Here is an 18,547-nt window from a genome sequence, read left to right on the forward strand (position 1 = left end):
GTCATGGGGCCCCATAGCAGAAGTTCTAATTGTGCCCCCCCACAAAAAAAGAAATAAATATTTGTCTGTGTCACAGAAGAGCAGATCTCATAACTTTCCAGCCTTTACATAGTAATTTACCTCCTTCTGAAGTCGTAGATTCCTCCCTCATTGCCCCCATAAAGTATGATGCCAACAAAAGTGCCCCCCAAACAGTATGATACCCCTATGGTGCATTTCTCCACATGCACAGTATAATGACCCTATTGTACCCCACTTCAACTCCCACGGCAAAGTATGGTGACCCCAACACAGTATAATCCCCCAACTGTGAACCCCACAGAGCCCTCCATACACTCTCATGGCCCCACACAGCCCTCCAAACAGTATAATGGCCCCCACACAGCCTTCCAAACAGTATAATGGACCCCACACAAACCCTCACACTGTATAATTGCTCTTGTACAGTATAATGGCCCCCCACATAGCCCTCAAATATTATAATGGCCCAACATAGCCTTCCATATAGTATAATACACCACCGATAATCTTCCATATAGTATAATGCGCCCCCATAATCCTCCATATAGTATAATGCTCCCACCATAATCCTCCATATAGTATAATGCGCCCCCATAATCCTCCATATAGTATAATGCGCCCCCCCATAATCCTCCATATAGTATAATGAACTTCCCATGGTCCTCCATAGAATATAATGCACTCCCCATAGTCCTCCATACAGTATATTTCACACCCCATAGGGTAAAATGCAGCCCCCCTTTAGTATAATGCACCCCACAGTCCTGCAGTATTATGGGCACCACGAACTCACTGATTTTAAAATACCGTATATTTTAAATAAACTGACCCGAATATAAGCCGAGGCCCCTAATTTTACCACATAAAAATGGGAAAATCTATTGACTTGAATATAAGCCTAGGGTGGGAAATGCAGCAGCAGCTAAATTTCCCATCCTGGTATGTGTGGCCCCCTCAATCCCACAATCCCTGGTATCTGTGGCCCCCACAATCCCTGGTATGTGTAGCCTCCTCAATCCCCCAATCCCTGGTATGTGTGGCCCCCTCAATCCCACAATCCCTGGTATGTGTAGCCTCCTCAATCCCTCAATCCTGGTATGTGTGGCCTCCTCAATCCCCCAATCCTGGTATGCGTGGCCTCCTCAATCCCCCAATCCTGGTGTGGCCTCCTCAATCCCCAAATCCTGGTATGTGTGGCCTCCTCAATCCCCAAATCCTGGTATGTGTGGCCTCCTCAATCCCCAAATCCTGATATGTGTGGCCTCCTCAATCCCCAAATCCTGGTATGTGTGGCCTCCTCAATCCCCAAATCCTGGTATGTGTGGCCTTCTCAATCCCCCAATCCTGGTATGTGTGGCCTTCTCAATCACCCAATCCTGGTATGTGTGGCCTCCTCAATCCCCCCAATCCTGGTAAGTGTGGCCTTCTCAATCCCCCAATCCTGGTATGTGTGGCCTCCTCAATCCCCAAATCCTGGTATGTGTAGCCTCCTCAATCCCTCAATCCTGGTATGTGTACCCTTAGGCCGGAATCCTGTAGAATCCAAATCTGTGTCTCCCTGGATGAAGCCATCCTACCAAACTACTGTCCTGAATAGTCTCTCTCTCCGATTCTCTGATTCTCTTTGCAGCAGGATAGAAAACCCTTTTTATATTTACAACTGTGGCTAAGTCACATCAGTCACAGGTCAGGGGGAAAAGGTGTAGGGCTCAGGTCTCATTGTTTGAGCATTTAATCAATTTACATAGTTGGTATCCCCCTGCTCTGTAAATCAACATCTAGCTGGCTTAGTACAAAATGTAATTAGCATATTAACAAACATTATAGTTTCCAGACCAAGAGAAGTCAACATTCAGGTTTATACAAATACAAGTATGTCCTTCTTGACCAGCCAAAGAAAAACACATACAAATTCTGAAGTCAACACAAACACAATAGTGTATTTCTCTTGGCCTAAAAAATCTAGACGTCTGGCTAATTAAGATTAGAAGCTGTATCGTCACATCCCTCATATTACATTTTGGGAATTCCTGCTCTAACATGAAGTGCGGACTTGTCACCCTGCAATCAATCAGACGCCTGAATTACTTCTGACCATATTATGTCAACAAGAGAGAGATACAATGTGACACTCCGGCTTCTGTGTCAGGAGACTTTACAGCTTCAGGATTTAATGTTTCCATTCACAGATGTTGCAAATGAAACAATGCAAGAAACAATGTACGTAGGCGACTCTTCTCACTCTACCTAATATAGAAATCTGAAAAATGAAAAACTTTTATAAAAAAAATAAGAAAGGTCCCAGATGAAAATCTCAATGATGGAAATTCACAAATTCTGGCTTTTTGGGGGTCACAAAGTAGTTTTGAGGCTCGGCCAATATACTGCAAAATAGTGAAGCTGCACAAACATGCATCTATGTCCTGTATATAGCAAAGAGTCACCACCCAGTGCCCACATGGTGCCAAATGGGACACAGCAAGTGCCATACGGCAAAGCCCACATAGAGCCATATAGCGTTCCCATAGTGCCAGTGTCTAGAAAATACCATACGGATGATATAGACAGACAGGTGGCATAGGGTGAGAGTGTCATGACTGTGGGGACCCCCAACCAAACCCCAATGCATGTATAGTTACCCTACTGCCTCCCTTTCCCTTGCCTAGAATGTACCAGATACGTAGTGCCATATTGTGGTCATTTAGACAACGCCAAAGGAGCCGATTTAGTGATTACAGTTCCCATTACTGAGTCTAACACCTGTATATAGGGGGAGAATTGCTATATCCTGTTCTCAGTCACAGAAGAGCAGCTCTGGAGCACAAACTACTGCTCTAAGAAGGGTGATTAAAGGAACATGAACTGATTTTCTAACTCTGGATCTGATGAAAGTGGGTCCTTAGCTCCCTCCTCCTTCTCTCTTTTACATGGTGGTTTAGGAAGAAATTCTGACTGTATGATAAAATTGCCCCTGCCAGCCCCTGCCAGCTGTAAGTGGTGGGCACTCTATGTCCCCCAGTTACTGGGGTGGGTAATGGTCAGTGACACCTCCAGCGGTCATTTTGGTTGTCACTTTCCAGCTCACTGGATCATTATCATCATAAGTCAAACAGGTACATCAGGAGACTGTATTATAGTCCAGCGCTGCATTCACAATTCTGCCAGATGTTTTTGGAAACAGTCAACAAGTTTGCATTGGAGTGTGGTGTAAATGTATGATATTGGCCGCCTTATTTATTTTGCTTATATGTCATTGCATCGGCCCTTTCTGATAATGTGTATTCTTGTTGCTGCTTCGGATCTGACTATTGCATTGTCCAACACATTTTGTGGTGTGAATAGAGCAGTATAAGGTGTGCAAAGTGTCATTTCTAGGTCGCTGTTACCTTTTTGTGCAATGTCACATGTGTGACCCTAGGAAAGCCTTGCTGTGCAGCGCCATCTGCTGGTCACACTCACTATTAAAAGATAAATTAAAGGGTTTGTCCACCAGCCCTTTAAATGTGACCTGTATATAAATAAAGCTTAAACCTTGTATAAAAAATGTTTTGCAACTTTCTAATTTTCTTTGAGTTTCACTTCTTCCCCATTTTCAAGATCTTTGCTTGCTGTCAGTGAAAAGGAACATTCATGTTTAAGTCTAAAGGTTAAAAAAACGGACAGGCCTCATTCTTCTTACTGATGAGTGGTTGTTACAATTCTAAGTGATTGTGAAGGAGCGAAATCTGCAGCACAATTCTGTTCTGACAGTTTGTTACAATGTATCAGTGCAGGTGAAATGTAATCAGTCTGGAGTCCAAGCTGGTTAGGTGACAGAAGATTAGTTGGGATATACAGTACAGACCAAGTTTGGACACAACTTCTCATTTAAAGATTTTTCTGTATTTTCATGACTATGAAAATTGTACATTCACACTGAAGGCATCAAAACTATGAATTAACACATGTGGAATTATATACTTAACAAAAAAGTGTGAAACAACTGAAAATATGTCTTATATTCTAGGTTCTTCAAAGTAGCCACCTTTTGCTTTGATGACTGCTTTGCACACTCTTGGCATTCTCTTGATGAGCTTCAAGAGGTAGTCACCGGAAATGGTTTTCACTTCACAGGTGTGCCCTGTCAGGTTTAATAAGTGGGATTTCTTGCCTTATAAATGGGGTTGGGACCATCAGTTGTGTTGTGCAGAAGTCTGGTGGATACACAGCTGATAGTCCTACTGAATAGACTGTTAGAATTTGTATTATGTCAAGAAAAAAGCAGCTAAGCAAAGAAAAATGAGTGGCCATCATTACTTTAAGAAATGAAGGTCAGTCAGTCCAAAAAATTGGGAAAACTTTGAAAGTGTCCCCGAGTGCAGTTGCAAAAACCATCAAGCGCTACAAAGAAACTGGCTCACATGAGAACTGCCCCAGAAAAGGAAGACCAAGAGTCACCTCTGCTTCTGAGGATAAGTTTATCCGAGTCACCAGCCTCAGAAATCGCAGCTCAGATTAGAGACCAGGTCAATGCCACACAGAGTTCTAGCAGCAGACACATCTCTACAACAACTGTTAAGAGGAGACTTTGTGCAGCAGGCCTTCATGGTAAAATAGCTGCTAGGAAACCACTGCTAAGGACAGGCAACAAGAAGAAGAGACTTGTTTGGGCTAAAGAACACAAGGAATGGACATTAGACCAGTGGAAATCTGTGCTTTGGTCTGATGAGTTTAAATTTGAGATCTTTGGTTCCAACCACCGTGTCTTTGTGCGACGCAGAAAAGTTGAACGGATGGACTCTACATGCCTGGTTCCCACCGTGAAGCATGGAGGAGGAGGTGTGATGGTGTGGGGGTGCTTTGCTGGAGACACTGTTGGGGATTTATTCAAAATTGAAGGCATACTGAACCAGCATGGCTACCACAGCATCTTGCAGCGGCATGCTATTCCATCTGGTTTGCGTTTAGTTGGACCATCATTTATTTTTCATCAGGACAATGACCCCAAACACACCTCCAGGCTGTGTAAGGGCTATTTGACCAAGGGGGAGAGTGATGGGTGCTACGCCAGATGACCTGGCCTCCACAGTCACCAGACCTGAACCCAATCGAGATGGTTTGGGGTGAGCTGGACCGCAGAGTGAAGGCAAAAGGGCCAACAAGTGCTAAGCATCTCTGGGAACTCCTTCAAGATTGTTGGAAGACCATTTCCGGTGACTACCTCTTGAAGCTCATCAAGAGAATGCCAAGAGTGTGCAAAGCAGTCATCAAAGCAAAAGGCGGCTACTTTGAAGAACCTAGAATATAAGACTTATTTTCAGTTGTTTCACACTTTTTTGTTAAGTATATAATTCCACATGTGTTAATTCATAGTTTTGATGCCTTCAGTGTGAATGTACAATTTTCAAAGTCATGAAAATGCAGAAAATCTTTAAATGAGAAGGTGTGTCCAAACTTTTGGTCTGTACTGTATGTAACTGTAACAAACCCTCATCTGTGAGAAGTGGATGTAAGGATGTGTCTATTCACTGACAGCAAGTCGAGAACTTGAAAATGGTGAAAAACTAAAGCTAACTTTTTTTTTTTTAGAAAGTGGCAGAAAACATTTGACATTGATTGAATGATTTGTATTTACTTTGCTCCAATGCATAGAAATATTCAATAGAGTCTGGATTAAAAATCCCCTGCCGTTTTGTGTACGCAGCTCCAATGCAACATTCTAATATATTTTATATTTAATTTCCTTACTTTTTAAAGATTCTTAAAAACTTTTAGTGATCACTCCCTTCTCATTTCATGACACCGCCCCTGTCACATGCAGTCCTGACCTCACTAATCTCTTCATATGAGAGAACAAGATCAACACATTCCGCTCCTGAAATACTCTGCGCTGCTGGGAACCCTGCTCCATGTGCAGAAATCCCAAAGTTCCCGCTGCACTAGTACATGATGGACTGTGAGCCTGCAGACCCTCCGTGACATGTTACAGACTGGAAGTCTACAATGTAGCTGTGCCGGATACGTGTCAGTAACCTGTACTTTACCCCCATGTCTGATGGGCACAAGAGAGGGGAGGGGAGAGAAATCTGCAGCTAAAGTTTCTTCCCTTCCAGAACTGGACAATGAAGTTTGTGATCAGATTGTCAATCTTACTGGTTGTGTTGGGAATGCTTTACTGGTGGATGAAGATGGTGATGATGGCGCCGCTCCGGCAGGGGAGGACTGAGCAGACAGGTGAGGATTATAGGGCTCTGTGCATTGCTACATATAACAGATCTGTATCAGTGACATCACTGCACTCAGCTCGGTGACATCATCGCCTGGGCTCCGTCAGAACATGACACAGCTGAGTGACATCACCACATGTGACAGATGCATGGAGGCTGGTCGTTTGTAGGACGAGTGTAGGATTTTGGGGGCAAATGACGGTTTTACCCCTTTTCATTTTATTTCTTGGGGAGGCACGGTGACTAAGAAATGGCAATTCTGGCATTTTCTTATGGCGTTTTCCCTGAAAGACAAAGATGATGTTTTTGAACCTAATAAGTTCTTATCTTTTTAATGAAAGAATATGACGAGTGAGGGTGATTAGAAATGTAGGTGTTTTTTTTTAAAGGGAACTTATCATGTATAGAAATGCTACTTAGGGTTAATGTGTAGGTAACTGGCGTTAAAATCTGTACAGGAGCAGCGGCTGCAGGGAGAAACTGAACTCGTATCCTCCCTGTAGCAGCTCGCTTACAGTGATCGGGGGGCAGTGCAGGGGGCGGCTACAATCACCAGTCATTGCACTGCATTGGATGTAATCGCTCCTCAACTCTTTGATTGACAGCCAGCTCTGCAGCGTGTGTGCAGTGTGTGTGCAGAGCAGACTGTCAATCACAGTGTCGGGGAGTGATCACAGTGCAATGACCATTACGTCCCCCTGCACCACCCCAAATAGCAACAGGGAGGATGTAGGTTAATTTTCTCCCTGCAGCTGCTGCTCCAGTAAGGCTAGTATGATTAACCCAATATCTGCATGATTAACCCAATATCTGGATGTGACAGGTTCCCTTTAATAAACCTTGTAATCTGATGATCATCTGCCATCAGAACACACCGGTACCCCACAATCGTGTAAATGGTCCAATGGGGGGACAGAAGGGGTCACCACCCAGTCACTAATCACTGAGATGACCCAGCACATAATACTTCAGCTACAGGACCCCACCTATCATGTGACGTTTATAATACTGGTATGTAGCGGAGGGTCACTGATACCTCTACACGCCCAATAATTGCCCCCCTTGGCGCCAAATTTAAACAACGCTCTGCATTGCTCTGCTGATTGGTCGCGGTCGGCAGTCGCGACCAATCAGCAGTATTGGCGCCAAATTTAAAAACCGCTCTGCTGATTGGTCGTGACTAATCAGCGATTTTCGTGCCAATCAGCAGAGCGGTTTTTAAATTTGGCGCCAATACTGCTGATTGGTCGCGACCGCGGCCGATATTTAAATTTGGCGCCCAAATCGGTGATTGGTCGCGGGCAGCGCCAGCGACCAATCAGCGATTTTTAACACAAATGTCCAGACCTTTGTAACACCATGCGGATACTGTGGGGACATCAGTGGCTAGGGTGTGAAGGGAGGACCGGGGAGCGGCGCGGCGGGTCGGGATACTTCTGCTGCCAGCGCCCGCTCATGTCCCGGGTTCTCGGAGCGGAAGTATCCGCACAGGCAGCGCCGCTGACATCCAAGCGGCTAGGGTGTGAAGGGAGGACCGGGGAGCGGCGCTGACATCCAATTGGTCGCGGCCGCTATTTAAATGTGCCGCACAAATCGGTGATTGGTCGCGGTCTTGGCCCGCGACCAATCACTGATTTTGGCGCCAAAGTTAAACACTATTGTGCTGATTGGTCGCGGACGCTGACGACCACGACCAATCACCGATTTGGGCGCCAAATTTAAATATCGGCCGCGACCAATCACCGATCTTGGCTCCACATTTAAACACCGCTGTGCTGATTGGTCGCGGCCGATATTTAAATTTGGTGCCCAAATCGGTGATTGGTCGCGGGCAGCGTCCGCAACCAATCAGCACAGCGGTGCTTAACTTTTGCGGTAAGATCAGTGATTGGTCGGGTCCGAAGACCGCGACCAATCATCGAATCGTCTTGGTGAGGACCGGGGAGCGGCGCTGCCTGTGCGGCTACTTACACTGCGAGAACCCGGGACATGAGCGGGCGCTGGCAGCAGAAGTATCCCGACCCGCAGCGCCGCTCCCCGGTCCTCCCTTCCGCATGGAGGTCAGTGGCGCCGGCGGTCCTTCCGCTGCTACCGGCCGGGAGATGAGCGCCTCGCGCCGCTCATCTCCCGGCTGCAACTCCGTCCCGCAGATGGGTCCGGCGGTCGGGTTCCTTCTCCTGTTGCCGGCCGGGAGATGAGCCGCTAACGGCCGCTATCTTTTTTCAGAAATCCCGCGGCGCTGATTGGCCGCTGGCGGACCAATGAGCGACGCGGGATTTCCTGGACAGACAGACAGACAGACAGACGGGATAAGACAATTATATATATAGACTAGATGGTGGCCCGATTCGAACGCATCGGGTATTCTAGAATAGGTATGCGGCCGACGGGGCGCAATTAGCAGAGCGGCGTTTAAATTTGGCGCCCAAATCGCTGATTGGTCGCGTTCGGCAACCGCGAGCAATCAGCAAAGCGGTGTTTATATTTGGCAGCAACATCGGTGATTGGTCGCGGGCGGCGGCCGCGACCAATCTGCGAACCGTGTTAGTGAGGACTGGAGAGCGTGTTTAAATTTGGCACCAAAATCGCTGATTAGTCGCGACCAATCAGCAGAGCGGTGTTTAAATTTGGCGCCAATACTGCTGATTGGTCGCGGCCGCCGACCGCGACCAATCAGCAGAGCGATACAGAGCGGGGTTTAAATTTGGCACCAAAATTGCTGATTGGTCGCGGACGCCAGACGCGTCCAATCAGCAGAGCATTGTTTAAATTTGACGCCAAAATCGCTGATTGGTCGCGGGCGGCGGCCGCGACCAATCAGCGAACCGTGTTAGTGAGGAATGGAGAGAGTGTTTAAATTTGGCACCAAAATCGCTGATTAGTCGCGACTGCGACCAATCAGCAAAGAGGTGTTTAAATTTGGCGACAATACTGCTGATTGGTCAAGGCCGGCGACCGCGACCAATCAGCAGAGCGATGCAGAGCGGGGTTTAAATTTGGCACCAAAATCGCTGATTGGTTGCGGACGCCAGACGCGTCCAATCAGCAGAGCATTGTTTAAATTTGGCGCCAAGCTCGCTGATTGGTCGCGGCTGGCGTCCCCGACCAATTAGCACAGCAGTGTTTAAATGTGGCGGCAAGATCGGTGATTGGTCGCGGCCGCTATTTAAATGTGGCCCCCAAATCGGTGATTGGTCGCGGGCAGCGGCTGCGACCAATCAGCAGAGCGGTGTTTAACTTTAGCGCCAAGATCACTGATTGGTTGCGCTCTCCGCACGCGACCAATCAGCGAATCGTATTGGTGAGGAGGAGCGGAATCGTATTAGTGAGGACCGGGGAGCGCCGCTTCCTGTGAGACTACTTCCGCTGCGAGAACCCGGGACATGAGCGACTGTTCGCAGCAGAAGTATCCCGACCCGCAGCGCCGCTCCCCGGTCCTCCCTTCACACCCTAGCCGCTGATGTCCCCATAGTATCCGCATGGTGTTACAAAGGTCCGGACATTTGTGTTAAAAATCGCTGATTGGTCGCTGGCGCTGCCCGCGACCAATCACCGATTTGGGCGCCAAATTTAAATATCGGCCGCGACCAATCACCGATCTTGGCTCCACATTTAAACACCGCTGTGCTGATTGGTCGCCGACGCTGGGCGCGACCAATCACCGGTTTTGGCTCTCTGCACGCGACCAATCAGTGATCTTGGCGCTAAAGTTAAACACCGCTCTGCTGATTGGTCGCGGCCGAAGACCGCGACCAATCATCGAATCGTCTTGGTGAGGACCGGGGAGCAGCGCTGCCTGTGCGGGTACTTCCGCTGCGAGAACCCGGGACATGAGCGGGTGCTCGCAGCAGAAGTATCCCAACCCGCAGCGCCGCTCCCCGGTCCTCCCTTCCGCATAGAGGTCAGCGGCGCCGGCGGTCCTTCCGCTGCTACCGACCGGGAGATGAGCGCCTCACGCCGCTCATCTCCCGGCTGCATCTCCGTCCCGCAGATGGGTCCGGCGGTCGGGGTCCTTCTGCTGATACCGGCCGGGAGATGAGCGCCTCGCGGCGCTCATCTCCCGGCTGCAACGCCGCTGAGCTCCGTCCCGCAGATGAGCCGCTAACGGCCGCCATCTTTTTTCTGAAATCCCGCGGCGCTGATTGGCCGCTGCCGGACCAATGAGCGACGCGGGATTTCCTGGACAGACAGACAGACAGACACACAGATAGACAGACAGACAGACAGACAGACAGACAGACAGAAGGGATAAGACAATTATATAGTAGACTAGATGGTGGCCCGATTCTAATGCATCGGGTATTCTAGAATAGGTATGCGGCCGACGGGGCGCAATTAGCAGAGCGGTGTTTAAATTTTGCGCCAAAATCGCTGATTGGTCGCGTTCGGCAACCGCGACCAATCAGCAAAGCGGTGTTTAAATTTGGCGGCAATATCGGTGATTGGTCGCGGGCGGCGGCCGCGACCAATCAGCAAACCGTGTTAGTGAGGACTGGAGAGCGTGTTTAAATTTGGCACCAAAATCGCTGATTAGTCACGACCAATCAGCAGAGCGGTGTTTAAATTTGGCGCCAATACTGCTGATTGGTCGAGGCCGCCGGCCGCGACCAATCAGCGATTTTAGCGCAAAATGTAAACAACGCTCTGCTGATTGGTCGCGGCCGTCAGCCGCGACTAATCAGTGACTTTGTGGCCAAATTTAAACCCCGCTCTGCATCGCTCTGCTGGTCGCGGTCGCCGGCCACGACCAATCAGCAGAGCGGTGTTTAAATTTGGCGCCAAAATCGCTGATTGGTCGCGGGCGGCGGCCGCGACCAATCAGCGAACCGTGTTAGTGGGGAATGGAGAGCGTGTTTAAATTTGGCACCAAAATCGCTGATTAGTCGCGACCGCGACCAATCAGCAAAGAGGTGTTTAAATTTGGCGACAATACTGCTGATTGGTCGCGGCCGGCGACCGCGACCAATCAGCAGAGCGATGCAGAGCGGTGTTTAAATTTGGCGCCAAAATCGCTGATTGGTCGCCGGCCGCGACCAATCAGCAGAGCGTTGTTTAAATTTGGCGCCAATCTCGCTGATTGATCTCGGCCAGCGACCGCGATCAATCAGCAGAGCGTTGTTTAAATTTGGCGCCAATCTCTCTGATTGGACGCGTCTGGCGTCCGAGACCAATGAGCAGAGCATTGTTTAAATTTGGCGCCAAGCTCGCTGATTGGTCGCGGCTGGCGTCCGCGACCAATTAGCACAACAGTGTTTAAATGTCGCGGCAAGATCGGTGATTGGTCGCGGCCGCTATTTAAATGCGGCGCCCAAATCGGTGATTGGTCGCGGGCAGCCGCCGCGACCAATCAGCAGAGCGGTGTTTAACTTTAGCGCCAAGATCACTGATTGGTCGCGTGCGAAGACCGCGACCAATCAGCGAATCGTATTGGTGAGGAGCGGGGAGCGGAATCGTATTAGTGAGGACCGGGGAGCGCCGCTGCCTGTGCGGGTACTTCCGCTGCGAGAACCCGGGACATGAGCGACTGCTCGCAGCAGTAGTATCCCGACCCGCAGCGCCGCTCCCCGGTCCTCCCTTCACACCCTAGCCGCTGATGTCCCCACAATATCCGCATGGTGTTACAAAGGTCCGGACATTTGTGTTAAAAATCGCTGATTGGTCGCAGGCGCTGCCCGCGACCAATCACCGATTTGGGCGCCAAATTTAAATATCGGCCGCGACCAATCACCGATCTTGGCTCCACATTTAAACACCGCTGTGCTGATTGGTCGCGGCCGATATTTGAATTTGGCGCCCAAATCGGTGATTGGTCGCGGGCAGCGGCGGCAGTGGAAGTATCCGCACAGGCAGCGGCGCTCCCCGGTCCTCACTAATACGATTCCGCTCCCTGCTCCTCACCAATACGATTCGCTGATTGGTCGTGCTCTCCGCACGCGACCAATCAGTGATCTTGGCGCTAAAGTTAAACACCGCTGTGCTGATTGGTCGCCGACGCTGTGCGCGACCAATCACCGATTTGGGCGGCACATTTAAATAGCGTCCGCGACCAATCAGTACAGCGGTGTTTAAATGTGGAGCCAAGATCGGTGATTGGTTGCGGCCCATATTTAAATTTGGCGCCGAAATCGGTGATTGGTCGCGGGCAGCGCCAGCGACCAATCAGCGTTTTTTAACACAAATGTCCGGACCTTTGTAACACCATGCAGATACTGTGGGGACATCAGCGGCTAGGGTGTCAAGGGAGGACCGGGGAGCGGCGCTGCGGGTCGGGATACTTCTGCTGCGAGCAGTCGCTCATGTCCCGGGTTCTCGCAGTGGAAGTAGCCGCACAGGCAGCGGCGCTCCCCGGTCCTCACCAATACGATTCGCTGATTGGTCGCGCTCTCCGCACGCGACCAATCAGTGATCTTGGCGCTAAAGTTAAATACCGCTCTGCTGATTGGTCGCGGCCGGTGCCCGCGACCAATCACCGATTTGGGCGCCAAATTTAAATATTGGCCGCGACCAATCAGTACAGCGGAGTTTAAATGTGGAGCCAAGATCGGTGATTGGTCGTGGCCGATATTTAAATTTGGCGCCCAAATCGGTGATTGGTCGCGGGCAGCGCCTGCGACCAATCAGCGATTTTTAACACAAATGTCCGGATCTTTGTAACACCATGCGGATACTGTGGGGACATCAGCGGGTAGAGTGTGAAGGGAGGACCAGGGAGCGGCGCTGCGGGTCGGGATACTTCTGCTGCGAGCGCCCGCTCATGTCCTGGGTTCTCGCAGCGGGAGTATCCGCACAGGCAGCGCCGCTGACATCTATGCGGCTAGGGTGTGAAGGGAGGACCGGGGAGCGGCGCTGACATCCAATTGGTCGCGGCCGCTATTTAAATGTGCCGCACAAATCGGTGATTGGTCGCGGTCTTGGCCCGCGACCAATCACTGATCTTGCGGATAAAGTTAACCACTACTGTGCTGATTGGTCGCGGACGCTGCCTGCGACCAATCACCGATTTGGGCGCCAAATTTAAATATCGGCCGCGACCAATCACCGATCTTGGCTCCAGATTTAAACCCTGCTGTGCTGATTGGTCGCGGCCGATATTTAAATGTGGCGCCCAAATCGGTGATTGGTCGCGGGCAGCGTCGGCGACCAATCAGCACAGCGGTGTTTAACTTTTGTGCTAAGATCAGTGATTGGTTGGGTCCGAAGACCGCGACCAATCATCGAATCGTCTTTGTGAGGACCGGGGAGCGGCGCTGCCTGTGCGGCTACTTCCGCTGCGAGAACCCGGGACATGAGCGGGCGCTCGCAGCAGAAGTATCCCGACCTGCAGCGCCGCTCCCCGGTCCTCCCTTCCACATGGAGTTCAGCGGCACCGGCGGTCCTTCCGCTGCTACCGGCCGGGAGATGAGCGCCTCGCGCCACTCATCTCCTGGCTGCATCTCTGTCCCGCAGATGGGTCCGGCGGTCGGGTTCCTTCTGCTGTTGCCGGCCGGGAGATGAGCGCCTCGCGCCGGTCATCTCCCGGCTGCGTCGTCGCTCAGCTCCGTCCCGCAGATGAGCAGCTAACGGCCGCCATCTTTTTTCAGAAATCCCGCGGCGCTGATTGGCCGCTGCCGGACCAATGAGCGACGCGGGATTTCCCGGACAGACAGACAGACAGACAGACAGACGGGATAAGACGATTATATATATAGATTTCCTGAACCAGTCAACCCTGTTAATCCTTGCCCATCCCAAATCCCGCCAGGGTTATAAATTGGGCATAAAATCTCAGACAACAACAGGTTGCACATGTGGTATGGCAGGGCCATAACTGTAAACGGTGCAGAGGTAATAGTCTAACCAGCAAAACTGGAGCACGAAACATGGCGCAACCGCTACGTCTGAATACACCTTTATAAAGGACCCATTGATAATTTGGTTCTTTGCAAACGTTTGCTTGTTACTCCTTCAGCCACGGCCTCCTAGTCTGGGGGCATCTGCAGGGTGAGTGGCATGTAGTGTAACACTGGAGGCTGTAACATCTCACTTATACAATATCTATATAATATATATGCAGTAGGAAGCGCAGACAATGACATCATGACTCATGATGACATCACACATCAGGACTCTGAGCACTCGCTGTCCCCTGTCCTGGGATCCCGGCACGAGCAGATTTCACTGTCACTCTGCAGGAAATACAGAAATTAACACACTGAAAAAGCTACAACAATGCCGAGAAATCAGATATTTACTCATCTCTGGACAATGACTGAGATTTCCTAGAACATTCAACTTAACTTCCTCATGATCATTAGTAAAAGTAAGTTTCCTTGTAGTATACTTTCAATGCAGGAGCTACCCTCCCAGAGAACCGGAATAACTATGTCATTATTACCTGATGTAAAAGCCGCTGTTCTCCTGAATCCGGCGATGTTTTTCTCTTCTTTCTGCTCCTCTCTGTTCCTGAGATATGGTCTTCTCTTCATTGTATATAAACCTAGTCTTGTCGGCCAACTGGGCGTGGACCTTAAGAAGAAACTAACAAAGCATCGAGGATCACGCCCACTTGGCTAATGAGACTAGATTTGCAAGCAGGAAAGGGGGCTATAACTCAGGAATGGAGAAGGGCAGGAACAAAAGAAACACATCACCGGATTCAGGAGAACAGCGGCATGTGCTTTTATTGGAACGTATGATACATTGTATCTCTTTGTAATGTTTGTTATTGTCTGGCTGGGTTGTATCTTCTTCACTTCCATGCTTTCCTTTAAGCAGGAACGGGAGAAGAACCGAGGAGGACATCCATCACCTTAGACTCCTTCCTTCACGTCCAACAACTTAGGAAGAAGCAACTCAGGCAATTTTGTAAAAGATTTCCCCAATTGCGCAGCATGAACTCATCAGGCTCCGCAGAACATCTTCTGTCCAGCATGACCATGAGCCACAAGTTCATGACGATTTACTGCAAACCAGCCGATGTGACCATTGATGGTTGGGAAGAGCTGGTACAAGCCATGGAGAGAAGATCTGATGTTACACTAAGGAACCCTCTACCTGTAGAGGACTCTATTCTTGACAATTTGGCCAAGTTCAACTCAACCATGTTGGCCCAAGTGCTGCGGACTTACACCAAGGTTCTCTTTGTTGGGGATCCATATGAAAGGTTGGTGTCCATGTACATGCAGGGCAATGCCGGGGAGGTCTCCTTTGAAGAGTTCATTGAGGACATCCTCCTGATGGAGACCGGAGAGGGGGGCGTCTCGTCCAGCTCTGTCATCAGTTTGTGTTACCCATGTTTTGTCCATTATGACTACATAGTGATGGTCGACTTCCTTCCGGCCGAACTTCCTCATCTGCTAAGAAGAATCGGTTTACCAGAGTCGGTGGTGCCACCGCCATCCATAGATCGGAAGATCAAGGTGTCATCACGGTGGCTCTCCGATAACTTGTTCCGTCAGCTCAGCAGGAAGCAGTTCCGGCAGCTTTCTCATCTCTACTCGTGGGACTTTGCCGCTTTCCCCTTACGCAACAGTTTAGTTGGGAATAGGACGATGGGTGAAAATGTGTCCTGATCATAATCTGGATTATTTATTTTCTCTGATTAAAAACCTCTTAACGACCTTGGTTTTTCCGTTTTTCCGTTTTCATTTTTTGCTCCCCTTCTTCCCAGAGCCATAGCCTTTTTATTTTACGTTCAATATGGCCATGTGAGGGCTTATTTTTTGCGGGACAAGTTGTACTTTTAAACACCATCACTGGTTTTTACCATATAGTGTACTGGAAAACGGGAAAAAAATTCCAAATGCGGTGAAATTGCAAAAAAAAAAATGCAATTCTACGGTTGTTTTTTTTTGTTGTTTTTTTACCACGTTCACTGAATGCTAAAACTGACCTGCGATTATTATTCTCCAGGTCATTATGAGTTCGTAGACACCAAACATGTGTAGGTTCTTTTTTATTTAAGTGGTGAAAAAAAATCCAAAGTTTGCTAAAAAAACAAAACAAAATGGTGCCATTTTCCGCCGAGACCCGTAGCCAATTAACTGCAATACCAGGCACAGCCCATGGTCAGGGGTGGCGCTGTCTCTGAATGAAAGCAGCCATATATTTCTAATCCTAAAACTTTAGACTATAACAAACAATTTGTAACTCAACCGTCTAAAATCATTGATTGACTTCCAAAGAAAACTGCCACACATCATTTTTAATAGGTAATGATATCACTGAGGGTGTGTATACTTTTGCAACTCCTTTTTATTGCTCCAGTGCATCTGAAATGAAAAGTGACCACATCTTGCAAATGGACTTGATTTAAAAAATAAATAAAATACCATCTTGTGAATACAGCTTCTATGCAGAGCTATGTGTCGCCATGGTCACTCATCTACCCTGGTATTGTCTGTAAGTTAGTAACAAGAGGTGCAGAGGGAACGGAGTAACATGGCTGCAGCGTCAGACTACTCATGATTTGTGATTGGTTTGTAGTCTGTAACCACTGAAACACATAGCTGTGTATAGGAGCTGTATACACAAAACGGTACAAATGATTCCTAATCTATACTATTTGCTAACTATGCTTCACTTTTTTTTTTATTATTATGGATACATTGTTGCAATAAAACAATGGTTCCCTGTGTAATGGTGAGCTCAATAATAAATCCATATGCAGTGAGCTCCCCCTAGTGGTGACTGCAGACAGGCAGAATTCTATCATTTAGTTTGTTGGCTGTGAAAGCTGAGGATTTGTAACTTTGTTTCAGAAATAATCTATAAAGATATATTAGAATAATCTCAGCACTGAATCTTGGAGATTAGTTGGAGATTCACTGTAATCTTGGAGTTTGCGCAGTGTGAGGTACAGTACATGGATAGTGATGTGTCTGTGCTAGTTTCGCCCTTCTGTAGGTGTCAGCTCAGGGCGAGGCCGGGCGAGATTGATACATAAACATCCGAAATGAAAACATGACTCATTACTACAATGTATCGATGATGTTCTCCATATCAGGCGATGTAATGGCTGCCGCTCCAGATTGGGCTGTCATGGACAGTCAGTGTCAGTGCGCAATCTGCCCTTCTTCAGTCCTCTGCTGATCCAGTGGCGCAACTGGCAGTGGAGAAAGGTTGGGTCAGCCGTGGGCCACTGGACTTGAGGGGGGTTTAGTAATCTGGGTGAGCCCGCCCTATGTAATCTGAGTCACGGGAATATTTCAGATGCCAAGACATTGCATGCATAATGATGCATATTTTTCCGTTTTCATTTTTTGCTCCCCTTCTTCCCAGAGCCATAGCCTTTTTATTTTTCGTTCAATATGGCCATTTGAGGGCTTATTTTTTGCGGGACAAGTTGTACTTTTAAACACCATCACTGGTTTTTACCATATCGTGTACTGGAAAAAAAAATTCCAAGTGCGGTGAAATTGCAAAAAAAAAAATGCATTTCCATGGTTGTTTTTTTTTACCACGTTCACTGAATGCTGAACCTGACCTGCGATTATAATTTTCCAGGTCATTACGAGTTCGTAGACACCAAACATGTATAGGTTATTTTTTATTTAAGTGGTGAAAAAAAATCCAAAGTTTGCTAAAAAAAAAAAAAATGGTGCCATTTTCCGAGACCCGTAGCCAATTAACTGCAATACCAGGCACAACCCATGGTCAGGGGTGGCGCTGTCTCTGAGTGAAAGCAGCCATATTTTTCTAATCCTAAAACTTTAGACTATAACAATTTGTAACTCAACCGTCTAAAATCATTCACTGACTTCCAAAGAAAACTGCCACACATTATTTTTATTAGGTAATGATATCACTGAGGGTGTGTATACTTTTGCAACTCCTTTTTATTGCTCCAGAGCATCTGAAATGAAAAGTGACCACATCTTGCAAATGGAGTTGATTTAAAAAATAAATAAAATGCCATCTTGCATATGCTGTTGTCCTCCTTTATCAGCCACATGTACTCCTGTCTTACCCTCACCCTGTCTTACAGACCCTCTCACTACGGCTTCGGTTTGGTTCTACATTATTGCTTGGTCTATGGTGGCCTGGGAAGGACAAGCTGGAAAAAATCCTCAATATCTAAGCGTTTGATTGACAGGAGACAGTGACAATGATTACAGAATTGTATTTTTATATAACATTAAACCAACAAATTATTTATTTGCTCAAATAATATTAAATATATATATATATATTCTGTGTATAACAGCGTGGATGTTCCTCCGATTTAGACTCTTATCGACCACGGCTTAAACGTTCCAGGTTCAGGGACCGGACACTGCAGGAAAACAATAAAGGGAATATTCATTACTGGATATCATTTACAGCTCATGGTCATTTTTTTA

At 48.1% G+C, this 18,547-nt stretch overlaps 2 protein-coding genes across 6 annotated transcripts in view; one reads left to right on the top strand and one right to left on the bottom strand.

The window, feature by feature from the left end:
- The first annotated feature begins 5,831 nt into the window (after window positions 1-5,831).
- On the top strand, window positions 5,832-18,443 carry LOC141257355 (carbohydrate sulfotransferase 11-like). The gene is made up of 2 exons (XM_073671824.1): window positions 5,832-6,234; window positions 14,982-18,443. The coding sequence occupies exons 1-2, from the start codon at window positions 6,123-6,125 to the stop codon at window positions 15,776-15,778; spliced, it is 909 nt and encodes a 302-aa protein (XP_073527925.1). The 5' UTR covers window positions 5,832-6,122; the 3' UTR covers window positions 15,779-18,443.
- XDH (xanthine dehydrogenase) overlaps window positions 17,985-18,547 on the bottom strand; it is a 196,153-nt gene continuing 195,590 nt past the window's right edge. For 2 of the 5 annotated variants that reach the window (XM_073671820.1, XM_073671821.1), the window contains one exon: window positions 17,985-18,480. In XM_073671820.1, coding sequence (XP_073527921.1) covers window positions 18,430-18,480 — 51 coding nt within the window. In that variant the 3' untranslated portion in view covers window positions 17,985-18,429. The remainder of the gene's footprint in view (window positions 18,481-18,547) is intronic. The other 3 variants (XM_073671823.1, XM_073671819.1, XM_073671822.1) reach the window with 3 other exon arrangements.

This window comes from Phyllobates terribilis, unplaced genomic scaffold (assembly GCF_046119375.1).
Source record: "Phyllobates terribilis strain yellow unplaced genomic scaffold, ASM4611937v1 Scaffold_3__8_contigs__length_932513732, whole genome shotgun sequence".
Classification (NCBI taxonomy): Eukaryota; Metazoa; Chordata; class Amphibia; order Anura; family Dendrobatidae; genus Phyllobates; species Phyllobates terribilis.